General features: G+C 30.7%; 1 protein-coding gene across 3 annotated transcripts in view; it reads left to right on the top strand.

Annotated features, from left to right (window-relative positions):
• LOC118068715 (RNA pseudouridylate synthase domain-containing protein 2-like) overlaps positions 1 to 20,153 on the top strand; it is a 97,429-nt gene that overhangs the window by 72,858 nt on the left and 4,418 nt on the right. For all 3 annotated transcript variants that reach the window (XM_035086347.1, XM_035086348.1, XM_035086349.1), the window contains one exon: positions 14,864 to 14,951. In XM_035086347.1, coding sequence (XP_034942238.1) covers positions 14,864 to 14,951 — 88 coding nt within the window. The remainder of the gene's footprint in view (positions 1 to 14,863; positions 14,952 to 20,153) is intronic.

Genomic DNA, 20,153 nt, shown 5'->3' with positions numbered 1-20,153 from the left:
TCTGCAGTGTATTAAAATCTGTCATCAGTTTATGGTAGTTTAATATTGAACATATTTATGTTTACTGTAAAACACTTTGATTTGCAGTGATCACTTTGTTGGTTTAGTTTTAATATTTTTTCGTAAAATTATTCGATACATTTTGAAACTAAATTTTTTTTAATCAATATCGTAGAGCTGATATCCTTGAATAAATATAGAAGAAAATTTGCAATCAAATCAATCAAACTTCCAGCTATCCATTGATTTGTCGTTATTTCTTTGGTATATTTTTTTGTAAAAGCTCTCAACTTATTCATGAAATCATAAAATTTTAGGGATATAGCTTTTCATTGAAAATATGGATTTGAGTATAAGGAATAATTTTCCTACTTTTTTTTAGCACCTCACAAAAAAATGATACTGCTTGTTAAATCTTTAAAAAATTATCAGTGAAAAAATTGATAAAAGATTGAACAATTTTACATTTATTGCTAATTGCTCAAGTATTGTAGGCTACATCTCATTATTAAAGGAAAAATGAAAACAAAGTTTATAAATTAAAACAAAAAAACTTAGCTACTTTTTTTAGTAAATATGATTTCACAACAAAATAGAGGGTCTAGTGGTCTGGTTGTTACCCGAAAAGTCCACATGATGAACTTACTAGTGAAAGAATAAAAATACCATACTTTTTTCATTTCAGGAGGCTTTGCTCCCTCCCAGTGCCTATATAATGTGGAAATCGGCTATTTTTATTCTTTTCAGTTTTTTATTCGGGATAAAAAACAACTTGACCAATTTTGCTCAAAATCTAATCAGGTCTAAGTTACATAATTATGTATTAAATGAAACCGGTCTCATATCAGTATCATCATTTGTTCTCCAGATACATGAAAGTTAAAAAAAAATATTTACTTTCGAGTCAGCTTGGAAATGTATCCTGATAGTTTTTAATGTTCATTTTTATGCTTTACTTTCGTTATCATATTACCACAAAAATTCTCTGGTTTTGAAATTCAGAAAAGAAGAAAGGAATTTGCTTTCTTCGAACATAATGCATTTTTAATATCAACCAAGATATTTTATTCAAAGAAATACTTTTCTTTAAAAATTTACATACGTATCTTGAAGCAAAGATTATAACTGTTGGATACTATATCTGTTCATATTGGAGCAATTACTGCTTCAAAAAGTTTGAAAATGCAAATCCTTGAGACAGATCTCGAGTTGTATATTCACGACAAATTAAACTAACGAGCTGTTCTCACAGCACAAACTATTCTAATATACGTTTCTAACATATCATCAGCATTCATAAACATCTCATTGTTTAATTAAAAAATTATAAAAATTTTTTTAAAAAGATAAAAAATTGATTAAATGATAATAAGATGTAAACTTTCTAAAAAATTAATCCTGGTAACTTAATCTTCATAAATATTTCTAGATTAGTCTTTTTAGCGTAGTTTTATATGACATACTAAAAATACACTCCTGATGTGGTGAAGAAAAGTTGCCTTAAGACCATTGTTTACGATGCAAATGTAAGTCTTTAGCTATTTTTTGGTACATTTTTTTCGCTATAAATTGTTAGAAAGTGAGCTTGTCAGAATGATTTTTTTTGCGTACTTTGTAAGGATGAAGTAATAAAGTGGGAGACTGCACAAATTAGGTTGAAACCCCAGCCAATTTCCAAGCGAGAAAGGTCGAGTGAAATTTTATACTCGGTTTTTTTCCCCTTACTTAAAATATTCTCCCTTTTATTTGTACAATACCTAGACTAACTTGAAATGCCTCAATTAAGTTTACTTACAATTTAAAAAATAAATGAAAAATATTTAGCTAAGAGGATTTTAGACTTTGGATAAGAATATTTGAGCTATGACTTGAGACTCAAACAATGCTCCATTTCACACAAGTACACATATAAGTTTCATTGAATTTATTTATTATACAACAACTTCTACACGTGACAAGCTAATTCTATGGATCCATTTATTTATGGTCTTTCTTCGTAAAAGTTACTTTACTACACCACACGATTGCACACTAGGTCGTTAGATAAATCAGACAACTGTACAAAAGCAAGAAGAGCAACATCCAAAAATGTCCCCGATGATATTCTTTTATACTCGTGGAAAATATTTTACTTGGAGTGAACAGTAGAAGCTTCTGAATCTTTCTTCGTTTCGAAAATAAATCATTTTCTTAGTTAGTACTCAGCCGTAAAATTAATCTTTTATCTAGATGATCATCAGATTCAAGTATTTGTTGTTTCAGCGACTTATCTCAATAAAATCCTTTAAATAAAATCTTAAATCAACACTTAATAGCACAAAATTAAAATCATAATATTAATTAATAAATTATTAATATGAGATAGACAAATAACTTTACTAGAAGTTTGAAATTTTTTATCTGTTGTTATGAAAACAAAACATCAAACAATTGATCCACATAAATATTAATTTATGATGGTTGAATTTTTAATTTATACTTTTACATCTAGAAATTCATCGGTGATAATTATACAGAAGTTGGTAATCCTCCACGTAGGATAATTAAACAAAGCAACTACAATTTAGAGTAAAAAGACTTCAAAGTAAAGGACTACAATAAAGACATATCTAATAATACACACAGTTGTATTAACGGTTCTCTTGTTAATTGTAATAATGGCTCCCTATATACAACTGTTATAAACGTCAGCCATAAATTTATGTAACTACGTCAAAGTACACCTTTTGCGTTTTCACTACTATGCAGACACATCACACAAAAGAGAGAAACCTTTAAATTTAATAATAGTAAATTCTTCAAGATAAAACTTGACTTTTATCAATAGTGAAAATCCACCAAGTTAATTTGACATTCGACAAATACGTATTTTTTGATGACGCCCGCACACATTTGAGAGGTTTTCCAAAGTGATTAAATGTCAGAAAATATATAACCACAATATTTCATCGCAAGCCCATTCGTATATTTTACAGCATCATGACCGAGATTTAGAGAAAAAAAAATAGGTGTTATGCATCATTGAATGCAGAGAGGATAAAAAATGAAAATAAAGTTGCAGGTGGTTTAGAGGGTGAAAACAAAAGGCTTCGAATAGAAAATGACGTGAAAAGGTTAAAGAGTATAGCACATGTGTGAGGGTTATAAGTATAATTGGGTCATAAAGCTAAGTTTCGAAACAGAGTTGGCAAGTTAGACTCTTTGTGTCTCTGAGATTGTCTGCTCGAGGCCCTGAAGGATTGGAGTACGTGAGGGAAAGAGATAAAGCGGTTGATGATGAGAAAAACATCAGTGAGGCAAAAGATATAAAGACGATAGTTACGGCACACATTCAAGCATGGCATCTAGCATATAAATAACCAAGTGCATTTACGAGTCTAGCCAAGCATATACTCATCGTCATCCAACGTTAAAAGATGGTTAACGTTGCGATTACTGCACCCGGGCTAATTACAGGTGATAATCGTTGATAGAATCGTCGCCACATTGGTATCACGAAACACGTTCCAAGGTTCAGTTGTGACGTCAATTTGATCGAGCATGTTAGTTACGACATTTAAAGCTGTCTACCCAGTACCCGCTTGGATGCATCGTAAACCGCCACGGAAACGATGCGGTAACAGAAGGTAACGAGGCACTTTCAGTGATGCTTAACCGCACTAGCTGAGGAAGGAAATCTTGACACCCTTGAATGCGCGACAGCTTCCACCAGTAATCGAGTACCATCCAAGCTCGTTTTAGATCTGCTCAAATATTCTCGTCTACTTTACTCAGTTAAATCTGGAACTAGATAGAAATTCTTCGAGTTGTTTCGTTGACTCTCTGAGGAGTTCCGAACCTATCAAACAACTCCAATCGGACATTCGTGACAGCCCAATCGAGTGCTGTATAAAGTTCATGAATACAGTCATTTCAAATTCTCACACGTCTGGTCAATGAGTCCAGGGACTTAGGCCAAGGTCTCTACTTATGATATATAAATCACTTGGAAGTTGGTATGCATGATAATTGTGTCATATACTGAGGGTCTATCATGTGACATGAACAAACAAGCCATTAATGTTACTTTAATAGACCTCCAAGAAGGAAGTAACTGAATTAGCTACCAGCTACGAAAGTAATGAAACAAGATTACACGTTTGATAGTTAATATTTATTTTCAAGTATTCTATAATCGCGTCTGTTGAATTTCCAGGTCTTTCATTCTGCAATATATCTCTCATCGTGTGGAAAACTTTACGGCTCCGTCTTTACCTTCATCCTCCACTACTCCCATAAGATATAGAAACTCGTAAATGTTTTATAGACACATCCAATAAAATTTTTGTAGACAATCCACAGATAAATGACTTATATTTTTTTACATCAGTTCGGTCTGTTCTGATAACGCTTTTTTTTTTTATTAAACAAAGTCCATTTTATTTGAAAATGCATTATTGTTGATACTTAAAAGTAATTGATAGATATAGTTCACTCTTTGAAACAAGGAAAGTCATTGAAAAATGAAAAATCATCAAGGTGAAATGAGAGCACAAAAATAACAAAGGCTCAGTCAAATTTACCACGAATTTTCAATATTTTAAACTTGCTTCCCAAAATTCACCAGCAATTCAACACACATAATAGTCTTCAAAATTGCAGATTGTCCTGTGAATATAGAAATTCAGTGGAAATATTCTCAAAAATTTTTTGTTACCGTGTAATAACGTGGATTATATTTTATTTAGAGTTCCAATGTTTCACACGTCACTTATTCAGAGTGATCAATCATCTCCATTTGTTTCATATCAAAAATAGACCAATCAATAGTTTATATTCAATTGACACCAATCAAAAAAAATATTAATTAGTAATAAAATAAATTTTTGATTTAAAAACAGTCTCAATGTAAAAGATTATGGAATTGATATCCACATTAACAATCACATTAATTTTAATGGCACTTTTATCATTGTTTATTACTCAATAATTGACAAAATTATTCAATAGGAATTGTAAAATATGAAATGGTTTTTTTTTCATTTTAATGACATTTTAATAGGCATTTCAAAGAATAATTTTGAAATAGTAAACTCAATAATTAAAACAATTACGAATTTAATAATTAGAATTGTATGAAGTCTTTTTTTTTATTACCGTTATTCTAATCAGTTTTGTAATAGAAAATGCCTGGAAAGTTTATTAGATAGTTTTTCTATAATTATAATAACATTTGTTGTTGAAAGTTATCATTGAAGTACTAAGTAACTCATGCATTAAATTTCGACTTAACTTGAATTTTATTCAGTAGTAAAATGAACGAAAAGTTATGACGGTATAACGACAGTTGTTTCATTATATAAAAGAGGATTTTACTGCAACTTTGAATGTTTTTTATAATTTTGTTCAAATGTTTCTTGTAATTACTCCCCCAAAGTAATAAAGAAAATGATGAAAAAAAATTGAAACAACTCATGTCAATAAAAAACATTGATGAAACTAAATTGAAATGTCATTTCATGATGAGTATAATAACTGTATTCATTTATCAGTACAGCAATTTCAATTATTGCAATTCATATATAAAGAAAGGTGAGTCATGTATGATTATTCCACTTGCATAATTTTCTCTTTTTCTCATTTCCATATTCGTAACTTTTTTCTCGGCTTTGTTCGAGCAAGTTTTATTGAGTATTTATTAAAAATATGAAAAATTATGAATAACATGAATAAATTTCAATGCAATTTTTTCATTAGAGGTTAAAGAGTAACGGGGGGTAAAAAGTACACGAGAATCTTGTGACTAGACTTACTTGCGGTGTTCTCCAATATTGTAGACTATATATATATTCTGTATAGATGTATATATATATACACTCAGAACCCTCTTGAGCCGTAAATGTTTTACGGCCAAACGTGGTTCATAAAACTTGGTCTCGGAATAAGAAAAAAAGCTCTTGGTCGTTGTGTTAGGGTTGCGTAACAAATGTAAGAATCTTCAACAAATTGTTTTGATGTTTTTCATCCATTAAACTCAGTGCTGTACTTCAAATTAACTCTAGATAAATTTCATTAAATGATTAAAGAGTGATTTAAAATTTAACTTCACTTACATTACTAGACCTTACAAGAAAAAATACTAAATTTTTAATCATAAATTTCTCAGATATAAAAATGTCTGTTATAAAATTATTGTTTAATATTGGAAAATATAATAAACAAGAAAGTATATGAAGCCATGAAAAAGCTTATTTTTACCTTAAGAAAATAAAATAGAAACAAGAACTTTCAAGTCGTAAACTTCTGGTGTTTGAAATTTAATTCATTGGAAGTTTTAACGTGTACTTTATAAATATGCTGATTGATTTGTCAATTTTAAAGTATAAAGTTTATAATCAGATAAAATAAATTACTTCTTAACATCATATATAATAGGAAGTAAATTAATGGTGTTGAAGTATATTCTCTAAAACGAAAGAAGTATATAAATTATCTAATAACTTCTGCAACTTGATTATTTTCTAATTTGAAATTAAATGGAAAAGCAAATAAAGTATGAATTTCAATTCGACTTTATCATAAAGAAATAAGTCATAGAGACCGTTAACATTTAGCTTACTTAAATGAGAGAAGAAAATTATGAGAGTAAAAATCAAAGATTGTAACACGACATGTTATTGTGAAGATCGTCCGCCTCATATCCCCTTACTATTTTATTAGCTGACTAAGAAAATAGTCAACTAAAAGACGACACCTAAAACTGCCTTAAGATTATAATGGGAGGTCGCGTTAATAATTACCAATTGACCCATTCTCAATTAATGAAATGATGAGTAGTTGATCAAAATTCAAATTGATGACGGCGTAATGAAACTCTTTGCCTTACTTCTAATTAAGAAGCAATGGAAAATCTGTTTCTTCAGAAAAGCTTTACTCAGCGTTTGCTTGTCTTGTTGAAAAAACATCACAGAGTTTTTTTAGTATTTTCGGAGACAGCTACAATGGGAGCTGTTTCCTGATTCTTGGTACAACGTGGGATGTCACCAGTAAGCCGTATCCTTATTGCTGCTAATAGATCTACTATTATTGTATAGCAAGCGTGATTGTGTCGCGTAATTTTTATTATTATATACTTTATTAAAAGTAACACGAGGGGTTTAAGAAACGCCGTAGTCAAGAATTTTGGCGACAACGCGTATTTGTCGTGCCGTATCTCCAGATCTCCCTTGAGACTGGAATTTAGTATTATCTTACACTCATGAGTAGTTATTCGATCGATGTTTGATTAATCCAATTATTTAATTGATATTTTATTGTTTTATAACCGAGAAAACTTATTAGAAGTCTCGCTGATATTTAATTATTTAATGTAATGTAATTTGAGTCACTTCGGCAGAATTATTATAATTCATAGAAAAACTGCGTGCTCTATGCATTGATGATTTATATTTTATATTCTTTATTGCTGTATTTACTTAATCCGTGGAGGTGCGTACAAGAGTATACAAAGAATTTTTGGCGACTCAATCGTGTTTAGAGGTTCTGTTATTTAGTACCTGACATAACCCATTGAAGCAGTAATATTATTAATTAATGAATAATTGCCAAATCCTGACATATCTTAAAATTGAGGGAATATTTAGCCTACGAACGGCATTCCGGAGTGTGGTGATACACTCCACGAAGTCTCACGCATCATTTTATTATTTGATTGTGAAAGCTAGTCAGTTCAATGTTACAAATCATTACAAGACCAGTGTTCCTAAATATAAGTTAGAAAAAAAGAGTTGGGTTAAAATTTTTTGTCTGATCCTCACGATAAAAATGTTAAAAAATTGACCATCAAAAAGAATTTACTTTCTTCTAGAGAAAGTATCATGAAATAGATGTAATGTAATATGAAAGGAAAATGAAGATAATTGTTGAAGCACTTCATTTTCTTCTGATGATATATTAGTAGTTGGCAAGTTTTTTTCATGATTAAATTCTCTAAATAATGAATAAATAGCATAATTTATAAATCAATACAATGAATATTCTTTTGATAAGATTTGTATCGAGATAACATCATTTACTAATGAAAGCTGTTTCCAGATATTTCTTTGAAAAAATAGTTGTAAACAACGAGACAATATTTCTGTAGTTTCATGGATTTATCATACGTTGATGATAAAAATGAATACGAAAACATAGGTTGTGGCTTGTAGGTCGATGATGAACCCGACGTCGCTGGAGAGATGGTATTGGCGTCAAGTGAGATGAGGTTTCGCTTGCTACTCAATTCCAGGATCATTCCCAAGCGAACATGAGGGATTGGTTACGATAATCCAATTAGCGAGTAGTATAGTAGCGAAGCAAGATGCGGATGAGAGGAATAGGCAACAGGAAAAGAAAAAAAAAAGAAGATATAAGGGATGAGGTTGTATATCATGTAATTTTGAACAAAAAGTTGTTACTGAACTATGGTGTGAATACGTCAGTAAGACAAGCAACTTTTACAAGAGTGATGCAGGCGCAGATTCTGGAGGATGAGGTTGAAGGTTGAAAGTTGGAGAAGATGAGTTGGAAAAAAGTGTACCGGAGGTAGTTTCAAATGAAAGCCATCGGAAATCGTCATTCAGCTTTTATCCTTCCTCTTTTAGCCTTCTCTCGCCCGACTTCTTCCGTTTAATGCTGCTTAAGGACTCGTATCATGACAAAGAATGAGAATAGAATGAGGGCACAGAAAGTGGCGAAAAGAACTGTTGAACTGCCAACCCCTTGTCCTCAATATGGTTCGTTTGCAATGAGTATTTCTCCTTTTTTCTTCTTACTCTCCTTATTTTCCGTATTCATTCCGTATCATCTATTCATTCTTAGTCAAATTGTCGATAAAGCTAAAAAAGAATTCACCAGTTTGACTGCCAGCTTTCCAAATTTTGCGCCTTTTTATTTGCAACATTTAATAGGAAATTAGAATTTTACATTGTGATATTTTCAATCTTTTTTATGTAAAAAAGCTTTTGTCAATAGAAGGGAATTTGAAAAAATTCATTTATTTATGGTAAAAAAAACTCCACCTGCTTTTTTGATGGAATCTATTCAAAAAAAGAAATTGAATAATGTAGATAAAAATAGTGTACGGTATAAGTTGATTTTATTTAGTTGTGGTTGTAAAAAGTATCGTGAAATATTAATAATATAATTTATGTATAAAATTTTTTTAATTTTGAAAAATGAAAGTTAAATAAAAGTTTAAATAAAACATATCGTGAGTTTACAACACATTAAAAATCTTTTATGACGAAATTTAAAGTCACAGTAAAAAAAGTGGAATAAGGTCTATTACTTTATATACACAAAAAACTTTTAAAAATGTAACTTTTTTTTAATTTATAAAAGTTTATTTTGCATATAAAAATAAAATTTTCCTTCTACTAAAATAATAATATAAAAAAAAGGTTTTTTTTAGTACAATATTTCATTTAAATTTTCTGAAAAGCACATTGAAACTTTTCAGTTTTTAAAATATCTTTTTTGTAAAAATATTTCATGAATAAATACTATATTAATGACTTTTCATGAATAAATTAAAATAAAAATGCAGTGATGAAGATGAATTAACAAAATTTGGAAAAAAATATTCAACTTTCATGTCATTAAAAATTTCTTAATTATTTTTCAAGTAAAAAAATTGCATGCCTGAGGCTCAAAAAGATATTAGAGTTATTTTAAGGTCTAAAATATATATATAGAATTTTTTTCTAAAACAACATTTAAACTTTTAAAAAAAAATTCTTGAAAAAAAACTATTATTTCGATACAAATTTACAGAAGATACTCGATAAAGATTTCAAACTCTAGTTCAAGTCTATAAGATCAGCAGTTCTTAAGAAAATCGCTTTTTAAAACTCTTAGGATTTTGTCCGTGGAATATAGTATATAACTGTAAGTAACGGTCGAGTCAAGACTTTGTGCCCTGCAGCTTATATACTTTGTTTTATCTTTCTCCATTTTCCAAATCAAAATCAAATTGTCGACATTGTTATTTCGAATTTGTCATCTCGTTTTGTGCCTTTTGTCTTCTCTCTAATTTATTATTTTAGAGAATAGTCAATAATACAATTAATGAAATAAAAATTTCCTTTGAGATTTCTGTATCGTCTACCATACTTTATCTTGATTTCTACCAATGTTTTCTAGCAAAAGCTCAGTTCAAAGGTTAACGAAAATTTCTCAGAGGATTCTTACATGATAACTCTTGATTGATCAAAAGATGTAGTACTTTAATAAAGAAAAAGTGTATGTTATTTTATTTAACTTCCGTTGTCTTATCTTAATTATTTGCAAATTCATGATTAAAATTTGATGCTTAACAAATTAGTTCATATTTACCATGACAAAAAAAACCAATGAATTTAGAAATGAATTAAATACAGAATTTAAAAAATTCTATCGAAAAAAATGTCGAAAATTCAAAATAAAATTTTTGTCACATGTAACGTGAAATCAAATTTACTAAATATCAGAATACATTGAATAAGAATTTGATCATGTTTTACAAATGAAGCTTATTGACACATGAAAAATGCATTGATAGTAGTATGATCGTTAAAGGGTTTCTGGGTGTTTCATATAACAATGTTATATGAAATTAATTATTTTGATTATATTATTTATTCAAGTTAAAGTCATTTCATACTTTAAATAAATTTGTTCCTCCTCCTTCACTTAGCTTTAGAAAAGCCTGTAAAAAATTTTCATCCACTTAGTTTTACATAAAATTAGTCTTAAATCCTGCTTTTTGTTCAATTCCCAAGGATTAACTCCAACCAGTTATTTTTAATTATTTTTCTGTTTAACTTTCACAATACATAGTAAAGCAAAATGAGTTCAATACTCGAAAAGATTTTCAATAATAAATTTTTAGTTTCTTGACATTGGTTAGTGATCCGTTGGAAAATTGTGATATACTATAAAAATAATGGCTTTCTAGTGATTTTTTATTAACATCCTATCGGTTGTTCAAAATAATTAGTTTTTTTTTTGCTAGAATGCTATCACATTATTGAAAAGTTCGTTTTAACTCCGATAATGTTTTTAAAAAATAGAGCAACAAAGTTATGTTACAAATAATAATAAAATTTCTCTGTTCGATAACGAAGTTGTCGAATTTTTATTGTCCATTGGTCTGGATTACACTTGTACGTTACTAACGAAACTCGATCCTATGTAAACTCTATACAAACTCCACTTGTCGTAAGTTAAAACAAGTGGATTTTACATGGAAGTTATGTACGTTACTTACGAGATGTAATCCAGCCTTACAAATTTATGAATTATTTCAAAATATATCTGAATATTTCTCTTCCATTAAATATTTTCATTATTGTCATTTATAAATGCAGCATTATTAATAAAATCAAAAATTGAATATTTTAATATGTGTTGCGAATGTTTTTATGATTGAAAAAAACGTTCATTCTATAAAATATTTTTATTTGATAAATTAACTTGGATTATCTGAATTCAATAATTTATTAAATTTATTTAGAAAAAGCTCTTTAATGTTTCCAAGTTCTTTACATTCATATCAATTTGAATTATTCATTCAATTTTTAATCATGTTGAAATAATTAAAATGAACAAAAAATACATTTTTCATATTTATTCGATTTATACAAAATACAATTTTTTTAGATCAAAATTCAATAAAACTAAGTATGAGAAAGACTCAAATATTTTATGCATAAATAATAAATTAGATTGCAAATTCAATAGACAAATTTGCTAACGAAAAAATTATTATAAACGTTATCACAACATCAACAAATATCAGTAATGGATCAGATATATTCTACGATTGGGTTGTTCCTGAAATAAAGAGAGTGAAGAAGAAGGTGAAACATAAATGCCAGAATGGAAGTAGATAAATCTACATGAGCTTGAGGGTCGAGGGCGCGGTACGGACAAGTGACAGGATGATTTATGAGTAGATTCCTATTTCCTTCCTGCTCAATCCTTTCTACTGCATATCTGTTGGTAGCAGTGATGATATCAGTAAATCTGGTGGCTCGTCTGCACCTTGGGAGCGTTTATCTGCATTAGTTTGACTTGATCGCGTGTCGACTGAGCTTCTGTATTGGGCTGTTGGGGTTGGTTCATGAAGATGAAGGTTTGGAATTCCACTATGTGTGGACATGGAGACGCATCAAGGTGCATCGACGCTACTCTCTTCATGTATACATGAACAACCATAAGCAGCTTGGTGAGGCATGTACACACAAGCTGTGTTTCTCTTACCCTCAAGGGAAAATCGATCGTACTAATCTCGCGTGAGTTTCTAGAATATTAATGAGAATTCTCGGATGTACTAGCTTAAGATCTATAGAAGAAGAAAGAGAGCAAGTGTTGAGACAACGCTGGGGGTTACACGTTTCAGGTGTATAATAATTATAAAGTTAAACTACATTGTCGTGAGAATTCACGAAAATTTCCTTATCTCATACGTGCCAACGCGTTTATGTGTACAGAAGCATTTTCTTCTAAATGTCTTATCTGTCTGCCCAATTTCTTGAATCGTTTCAGATAAAGCCTTCTATGAAGTTCTATTTGAATAATAATCATAACTCTGAATGATTTTTCTATTCACTTCTAAATAATTTTACAGATCTTTTCACGTTCATTTTTATTGATTTTTTTTATATTCGATTTGTATTATCTGAATTTGTTGTCTTGATTGTGCCACGTCTTTAGAAAGAATAAGATTGGTTGTTTGCCCAATTTAAACATGAATTATTGATTCAATGACGTGACATTGATTGTCCAAGTATCAATTTAAAACATACCAATATTTTTTTATGTCATCATTAGACAGGTGGTATATATCTTTTGATAGTTAATGTAAATTAATTGATGTACTACTGAAGGGAAATTCAATTATCGTATTTCCTTGTAATCTTTATTTAATATTAAAGAAAGTAAGAGGGCACTTGATCTATTTAACACAAGGTCAGTAACATAACAGCCGATTGAGTTGTGAATGAAATGTAAAAAATTCTAGAGTAATTATCACTCAAAAAAAAAGAACTACTTTTTTCTACTTTCATAATCATTTTTACAAAAGTTATTTCAGTTATGAAAAATTATTGTAAAAAAAATAATATTTGTTATTTACTACCTCGATAACAAGAGTTGAAATTTGGCATCAATTTAAGCTCAAATCGATGTCAAATTTCAACTCTTGTCTATCGGGACATTTCTTCTTTTTTTCACGTACAAATAAATTGAGAAGTTCCAACAGAAAATAATGAATTAAGAATATTTTTTAATCTGTTGAATAGCAGAGCTATTATTCGATTTACCACCGATAAAAAGAACTGCTTTTATTAGATTAATTTATAAATACAACTGAATCATGAGATTTAATTATTACAACAATATAACAAGAATAAAACCCACCAAGCATCAAAACTCTCAGAATGAGCATCGTTTCAATTAGACTCATAAAGTAATAACCGTACTTAAGCAATAAATGCAGTCATAATTTGTCGGGGAAATGAAATTAATCGTACTCTCTCTTTCTTGTATGTTGTACGACTAAAAATGACTAACCCTGACACAGGTGAGCTAGTGGTTAAGTAAATTAGCTTGATGCCAAATAGTCCTGTGTTCTCTGAGGAATAAGTGAATGGGAGAAAGACAATCGTAAATCCAACTAATTGAATACCTCGAATCGATAGATTATAGTTTGCTAATTTCATTTGTAGGTCCCCGGATAATCACTCATATAATAGAACACACATACAGGAACAATTTAGAGATGTGCTACATTTCATTGCAATGTGACATGTTCCCACCAACTCCTTGATTTAATTATACTATTAAACTTGTATTAATTAGAATACAATTAACTCAAACTCGAGGAAAAATAATTAATTGTATTTAACGTTAATGTAAGACTAATTAACAAATTAAAATTTTTTTTCAGTTTATCTGTATTATTTTCTCAATCTTTTATTTTCATTTAATTCATTATCGAAATCTGATCAGTGTTGTAACAAAAAAATAGTCTAATGTATTTTAATTATTATTTACAATGTTGCAAAGTATGTCTATATTTTTTACTGCTTTGGTTACATAGTTATTGATAGTATCATGTGCATCATAACTAATGACTGTTATTACACCAACATTCTTACGAGAATGAAACAAAAATTTCATAAAAAATAATCGAATAATTCTTTCTTAATCCCCAAGAAAGTGTTTTCATGAATTGGGTCAAAAGAAATTTTTCTCAAAATTCCACGAAAATTTGTAGATTTATAGGAAGTAAGTTTGAAATTTTTATTTCGAAAAGTATTCGATTTTCGACTCTTTTTTGTAAGACTACTTTTCCAAAGTTGTTTTCAATACTTTATATAATAATTAATTGATTTGGTTTTCTTATAAAAGTAAATACTTTTCAAAAATTTAACAAAAATGTTTAATATTTAATTTGAAAATGAAGAAAATTGGAATTAATGTTAATTAATAAGTTAGACTATTTATTTCATGAGAGTACTTTTTTAAATTACCTCATTAATTTAAGAAGAACGTAAAGAAAAAAAATATTGTACACAATCAATAACAACAATTATCAATATTTCATGCTCTAAATTTCGTTCAAATATAAATGCATTCATTAGCTTCATTAATTATAACGAACGAAATCTGTAAAAGAATTAATTAGCAAACAATTAAAAATTAATATTTTTTGAATCAATATTTACGCAACATATAGATGAATGCAAATAAAAATAAAAAAAGGAAATGTTGTTTGAATGTAAAATTAATGAATGAGAGATGTACGAGTAAATGTAAAGCTCAAAGCCACGTTAAGCTGGTTACGATTGGTGTGTTGCAGACACGAGGTGCCTGTCACCTCGGAGCCGATCACGGTGATACACATGGACGAGGACGTCGTCGTGGTCAACAAGCCCGCCTCCATCCCTGTAAGTGGTGTACTGCCAGGACTGTACTGCCAAATATATCATGCTTCATGCTATACATATATATATAAATATATATTTAGCTTCATATTTTTCTATTCCCTTTTTCCATCTCTGCTATCTTTTTTATCAACTTCAATATTTCTTATTCTTTCATTCGCACTTTTTTACTTTCTGCTGCTCAATCAATTCCACTTGTATGTGCGATTTATTTTATTCATCTGTCAGCTTTTTCATCTTTACTTACATACCTTTATATTTTTTTAATACTATAAATCAACACTTCATTGCATCTTATTACTTTTGTCAGAACTAACCTTCGTAGTTGTACCTTTTGTATATCCTTTGTACTATATTTTCATCTTTATCCACCTGTTACCGTTTGCTTTATACTAACGTTATTTGTAAGAAAATTCCATACCTTCCTTGTACTCTTAAGAGCCGTTTTTCTGACTGCGGGTATTTGCTTTCTCGACTATGTATGAGACAAAAACTTTAAAAGAAAAAGTCAGTTTTAGAGTAGTTTGTAAAAATAGTTGAAATATTTGTATATAAGAAATTATGCCGACAACTTAATTAGCGAATTTTTCTAGTCTATTTTGTTAAACAATTCACCAATAAATAAAATTTTTTTTTATTCCAATTCATTTTTTTGAATAACATTATTAAATTTTTTATAAATGAATAAATCAATTTACTAATTTTTTTACATTCAATGGGTTTAAAAAATTATTATTTTTACACAAAACAGTATTGTTTTATTCGAAAATATTTTGAAACGATACAAGAGTTTTCCCCATTAATCTGCCCCGCCTCCCCTGCACTTAGCCACGGGGCCATTGTACTGGGTCCAAGCTTGTGGTAAAGGCGGTCTTAGGTGGGTTGGTACAGCCCGGCCTCGTAGCAAAATTGCAGAAGCCTGTCCGTCCCGACCGTCTCAAGGATGGGTGCGTCGGTCTCAAGGTTCCCTAACAGGCGCTGCCTGGGTTCCCTTAGCCCCGAGCATTCCCTTATCATGTGGAGAGGCGTCTCTTCCTCCTCACCACACCACCGGCACGCGGATTCCTCTCCGCGTCCCAGCATCTTCATATGGCGTCGAGTTAGCCAGTGCCCTGTGACGGTGCCCACGGCCACTCTTAGCCTTCTTTTATCCAGTTCGATCAGGTCCCTACTCACTTGAGTTGTGGGTTTCCTGATGAACGCTCTGGTGTGCCTCATCCCCGAGGTCTCCGCCCAGTAGCTGGTGAATCTTTTGTGCAGCCACTTGTCCCCCAGCGCCTTTACAAGTTCCCCGGGAGCGTTTATCTCCACTGGGCCCCTGTCACCTCCGCCGCTGGCGCCAATACGGGCCAGCCTGTCAGCTTCGGTGTTGCCGCGTATACCGCAGTGACTTGGTACCTTTAGCAGCTTCAGTTTGTTGCGGCATGCCGCTTGTTTTAGTACCCTTCTGCAGTGGTCCACGAGTTTTGAACAGGTAGCCACTTGCGAAAGAGCCGTTAAGGCAGCATAGCTGTCACTGCAGATATAGATATGCTGCCCAGTGCAATCTCTTTTGGTTATATGCATAGCGCATAACAGGATTGCGTACACCTCTGCCTGGAACACGGAAGCGTCCTGGCCCAGGGTGTAGGATTCCTCCACCCGTGGTCCCCCGCACCAGATTCCGGCTCCGGCCTCTCCCCCCTTACACTTCGCCCCATCCACGTACCAGACAGGCCCCTTGGGAGTAAGCGATTCCTCGCCTTCCTCCAGCCAGGTCCGTCTGTCCATGAAGATGACTTCGTATCCGGGTGAGAATTCTAGCTTCCTGGGGCAGCGATCGACCTTTTTGCCACTGAGTCCCGTAGGGTCCTCCGGGCCCAGAATCGCCGCATGCCCAGCTCGAAAGCTCGTCCACTGTCTATGGCTCCTCAAGCGGATGGCCGCCCTCTTCGCTAGCACCTCCACCATCAGTTCCGGCGGAGGGATGCTCAGTAGGCAGCCCATAGCTAGGGTTGGGGTCGTCCTCAGGGCTCCCGTTATACCTAGCAGTGCCGCTCTATAGACTTTATTTAGTTGCTTCCTGCAGGCGTTCCTCCTGACGGAGGTCCACCATACTATGGAGGCGTAGGTTAGTTGGGGAATGACAACAGCTGTGTACAGCCATTTTATTGTTTTCGGCTTCAGTCCCCATGTAGCGCTGAACATTCTTCTGCAGGTCCAGAAGGTATACAAGAGTTAAATGAGATTATTTTATCAGAATAATAGTTGAATGAATATTTATTACTAAAGGCTTCCAATATTTGTAAAAAAAATATTTCCTTAACTCAAGTAATTTTTTTATATTTTTTGTCCTTTGAAAAAATTATTGCTCATAAAAAAAATCATAAAAACTGAAATAAACTTGATTGTTAAAAAGCTCTATAGTTTATTAACAAAGCTATCAAAGTATCTGTTGAAGTCTTTTGACAAGTCATACGTGCAATCTACTTGATCTTCTATAGATTTTCAACAAAAAAAAAATAAAGCTGTAAAACTTGATTGAATAATTTTCATAAAATTATCAAACTAATATTTTTATCGATATTCAGATTATTCATTTTATATACTAAATTTAAAAAATTTTTTTAGAAATGAAAAGAAAAAAAATTTAATGTCATTGCAGTCACAACGCACTGTATGGACAGAATTATTTTCAAACGAACGAGAGGAACTCGAATAAAAGAGAAAAGCGTGCACTATCGCTGGAATTGCTAATTAGGATAAACGAGCTCGAGGTCTATATATGTATATGAGCGCGAAATCATTGTGAGAATCCGCGCGACTGTGATATCCGCGTCGGCGCGTCGAAATATTTCCATATTCATGTTGAAAAAACCACAAAAGAGACAGACAAAAGAAATAAATAAATGTGCGAATAAGAGAAACAGTGACAGAAACAAAAATTGAATGAAAACGAAACCGTTATCGGATTTAACTTAGTTGAAAAATAATATTCATACATTTTTTAAAACAAGAAAACGCATATAAATATAAAAAAATATATAATTATGAAATGAATATGAAAATCTTTAATTAAGCGAGCTATTCTGAAAAAATAAATTTTCATTTGAAAATCCTTGTAACAATTTGCTGGAAAATTTTTATATTTGTATTAAATATTTATTTCTTTTACAGTCAGTTTCGTAGTTAGCGTATAAAAAATATTTGAGATATAAATTTGTCAATATTTTTCATATTCATTGATGGTAAAAACGTATATAGAAGGGAACAAGATAGTGATCAAAAACAGCAACTAAAAGTAATTGCATCAACGAAAAACAAACTGTGCGTGGACAATGTATTCGCGATAGAAATCGCATATTACACAAACTATTCTGTGCTCATCTTTCTCTACTTGTTCAACCGATGAAATTTAACAAATCGATAAATACTCAGTCATAAATAATACGTCGAGTTGACAATAAAATTACTACCTTTATATAAACATTAAAAACGAATGTTTAATCATAAAATCATTACAATTTGTACAGCGATAATTTCATTATATTCTCGATCATTTCTTCGTTAAATTCATAATGAAAATTTTATAAATTTAATATACACGAAATTATTCCGATTTATCATATAAAACAAAGTTAATTAATTTTTTTCTTTATAACGAGCTTGATAAATTTCTTTATCGATAATTATTAAATTTTTAATTATTGTTTCTATTAAAAAATACTATCTATCAGCTATAAAAATACATCCATTGTATCATTCTCACTAAATTAATTCTTTTTTCTTCAAACTTATCATTTTTTTTCTCTAAAATATTGTAGAAGTAGAATAAACCTGTTTTGTTTCGACATCTTCAAATTAAATACCATTAAATTTTTGATGGCTCACAAAATAAATAAGATAATAATAAAAAACATCTCAAGAAGATTGACATAAAATTACATCACAGACTTCAACTTTTTTATTGCACTTCGACGTAAAGAATATTTACAAGATACTACAACAACATAATTGTTACATAAGAAAGCACATAATAACCGCGGTTATTTCAAAAACACTGAAAATTTTTTTACTTTTATGAATTTATTAACGATATTTTTTACTACATTCCGCTTCAGTTTTTTATTATTTATTATTTGATCTTATTGAAATCACTCAAGATCTAACTTTGATCTTGAATAAAAAAACAAATGAATAAATAGAAAATGAGAGAAAAATATAACTACAAGTTCCTTCACATTTGTGGAAGTCTTGGATTATAAGTATGCATTTAAGTAAGTGTGTAACAGCTGCACACAAGTCATACGTTACGTCAATTCTTCGATGACTTTTACGAGCCAACTTTGGGTGGGGTAGAGTAGAAATAAAACGTAAGAAGTTATGAGACATATATTCTTGCTAGTGCTCCATTCATAAACTGGTATATTGTAGAGTCTACAGTTGAGTCTAGAGGATCACAACTTTTATTCGCGTGACACTCGATCGTTGAAGGCATCTCACAAAAATTCTATTGACGTGTGGTACGCCACAATCCAATTGAAGCTCTATATATATCTATATACACGTACATGAATATAGCACCGATATCGGTGGCTTGCCAATTCATTTAATCGAGGGTTTTCATATAACAGCTGCAACCGAAGCATATCTCTGATTTACGAGGTTCGTCTTCCTGTTTATATATTCCAGCTCCGAGTCTATCTTCTTCCGTACGCGGCTCGATAGACCTTTCAATTCTATCAATATCATAAGAATCTGATGATAATGATTATTTTTATGCAAACAAATAATTTATTCTTTTTAATTTCAAAAGAATCACTCCATTATTCAAAGGAAAAATAACTTGAGTTAAGAAAAGTAATTGAGATGAATTTAAAATTAAGACCAATTAACTAGAAAACAATCCAATTGGTGAATTAACATAAAAATATAATTTTATTTAACGGTAGAATCAATTGCACAACCACTTGGAAGAAATGGATAAATAATTTTTAATCATTATTACTTTCAATGACCAATTCAACGTAATTATGATAATAGAGACGATTTAAATTCGTAACAAGTTCACCATGCAAATAATATATACAATAAATACTTGTAATGATTTAATTAAAATAAATAAAAAAGATAAATAGAGAATAAGAAAATAACATTACACATTTGGAATCAAAATCAAATTTATCAATATACTTTGAACTTGGTATTAATGATACAGAAAATTTT

The sequence above is a fragment of the Chelonus insularis genome, unplaced genomic scaffold, assembly GCF_013357705.1.
Source record: "Chelonus insularis isolate UGA/USDA-ARS -01 unplaced genomic scaffold, ASM1335770v1 contig_3_pilon, whole genome shotgun sequence".
Lineage (NCBI taxonomy): Eukaryota > Metazoa > Arthropoda > Insecta > Hymenoptera > Braconidae > Chelonus > Chelonus insularis.
The sequence above is the reverse complement of the archived record's forward strand: the minus strand, read 5'-3'. Positions and strand labels throughout refer to the sequence as shown.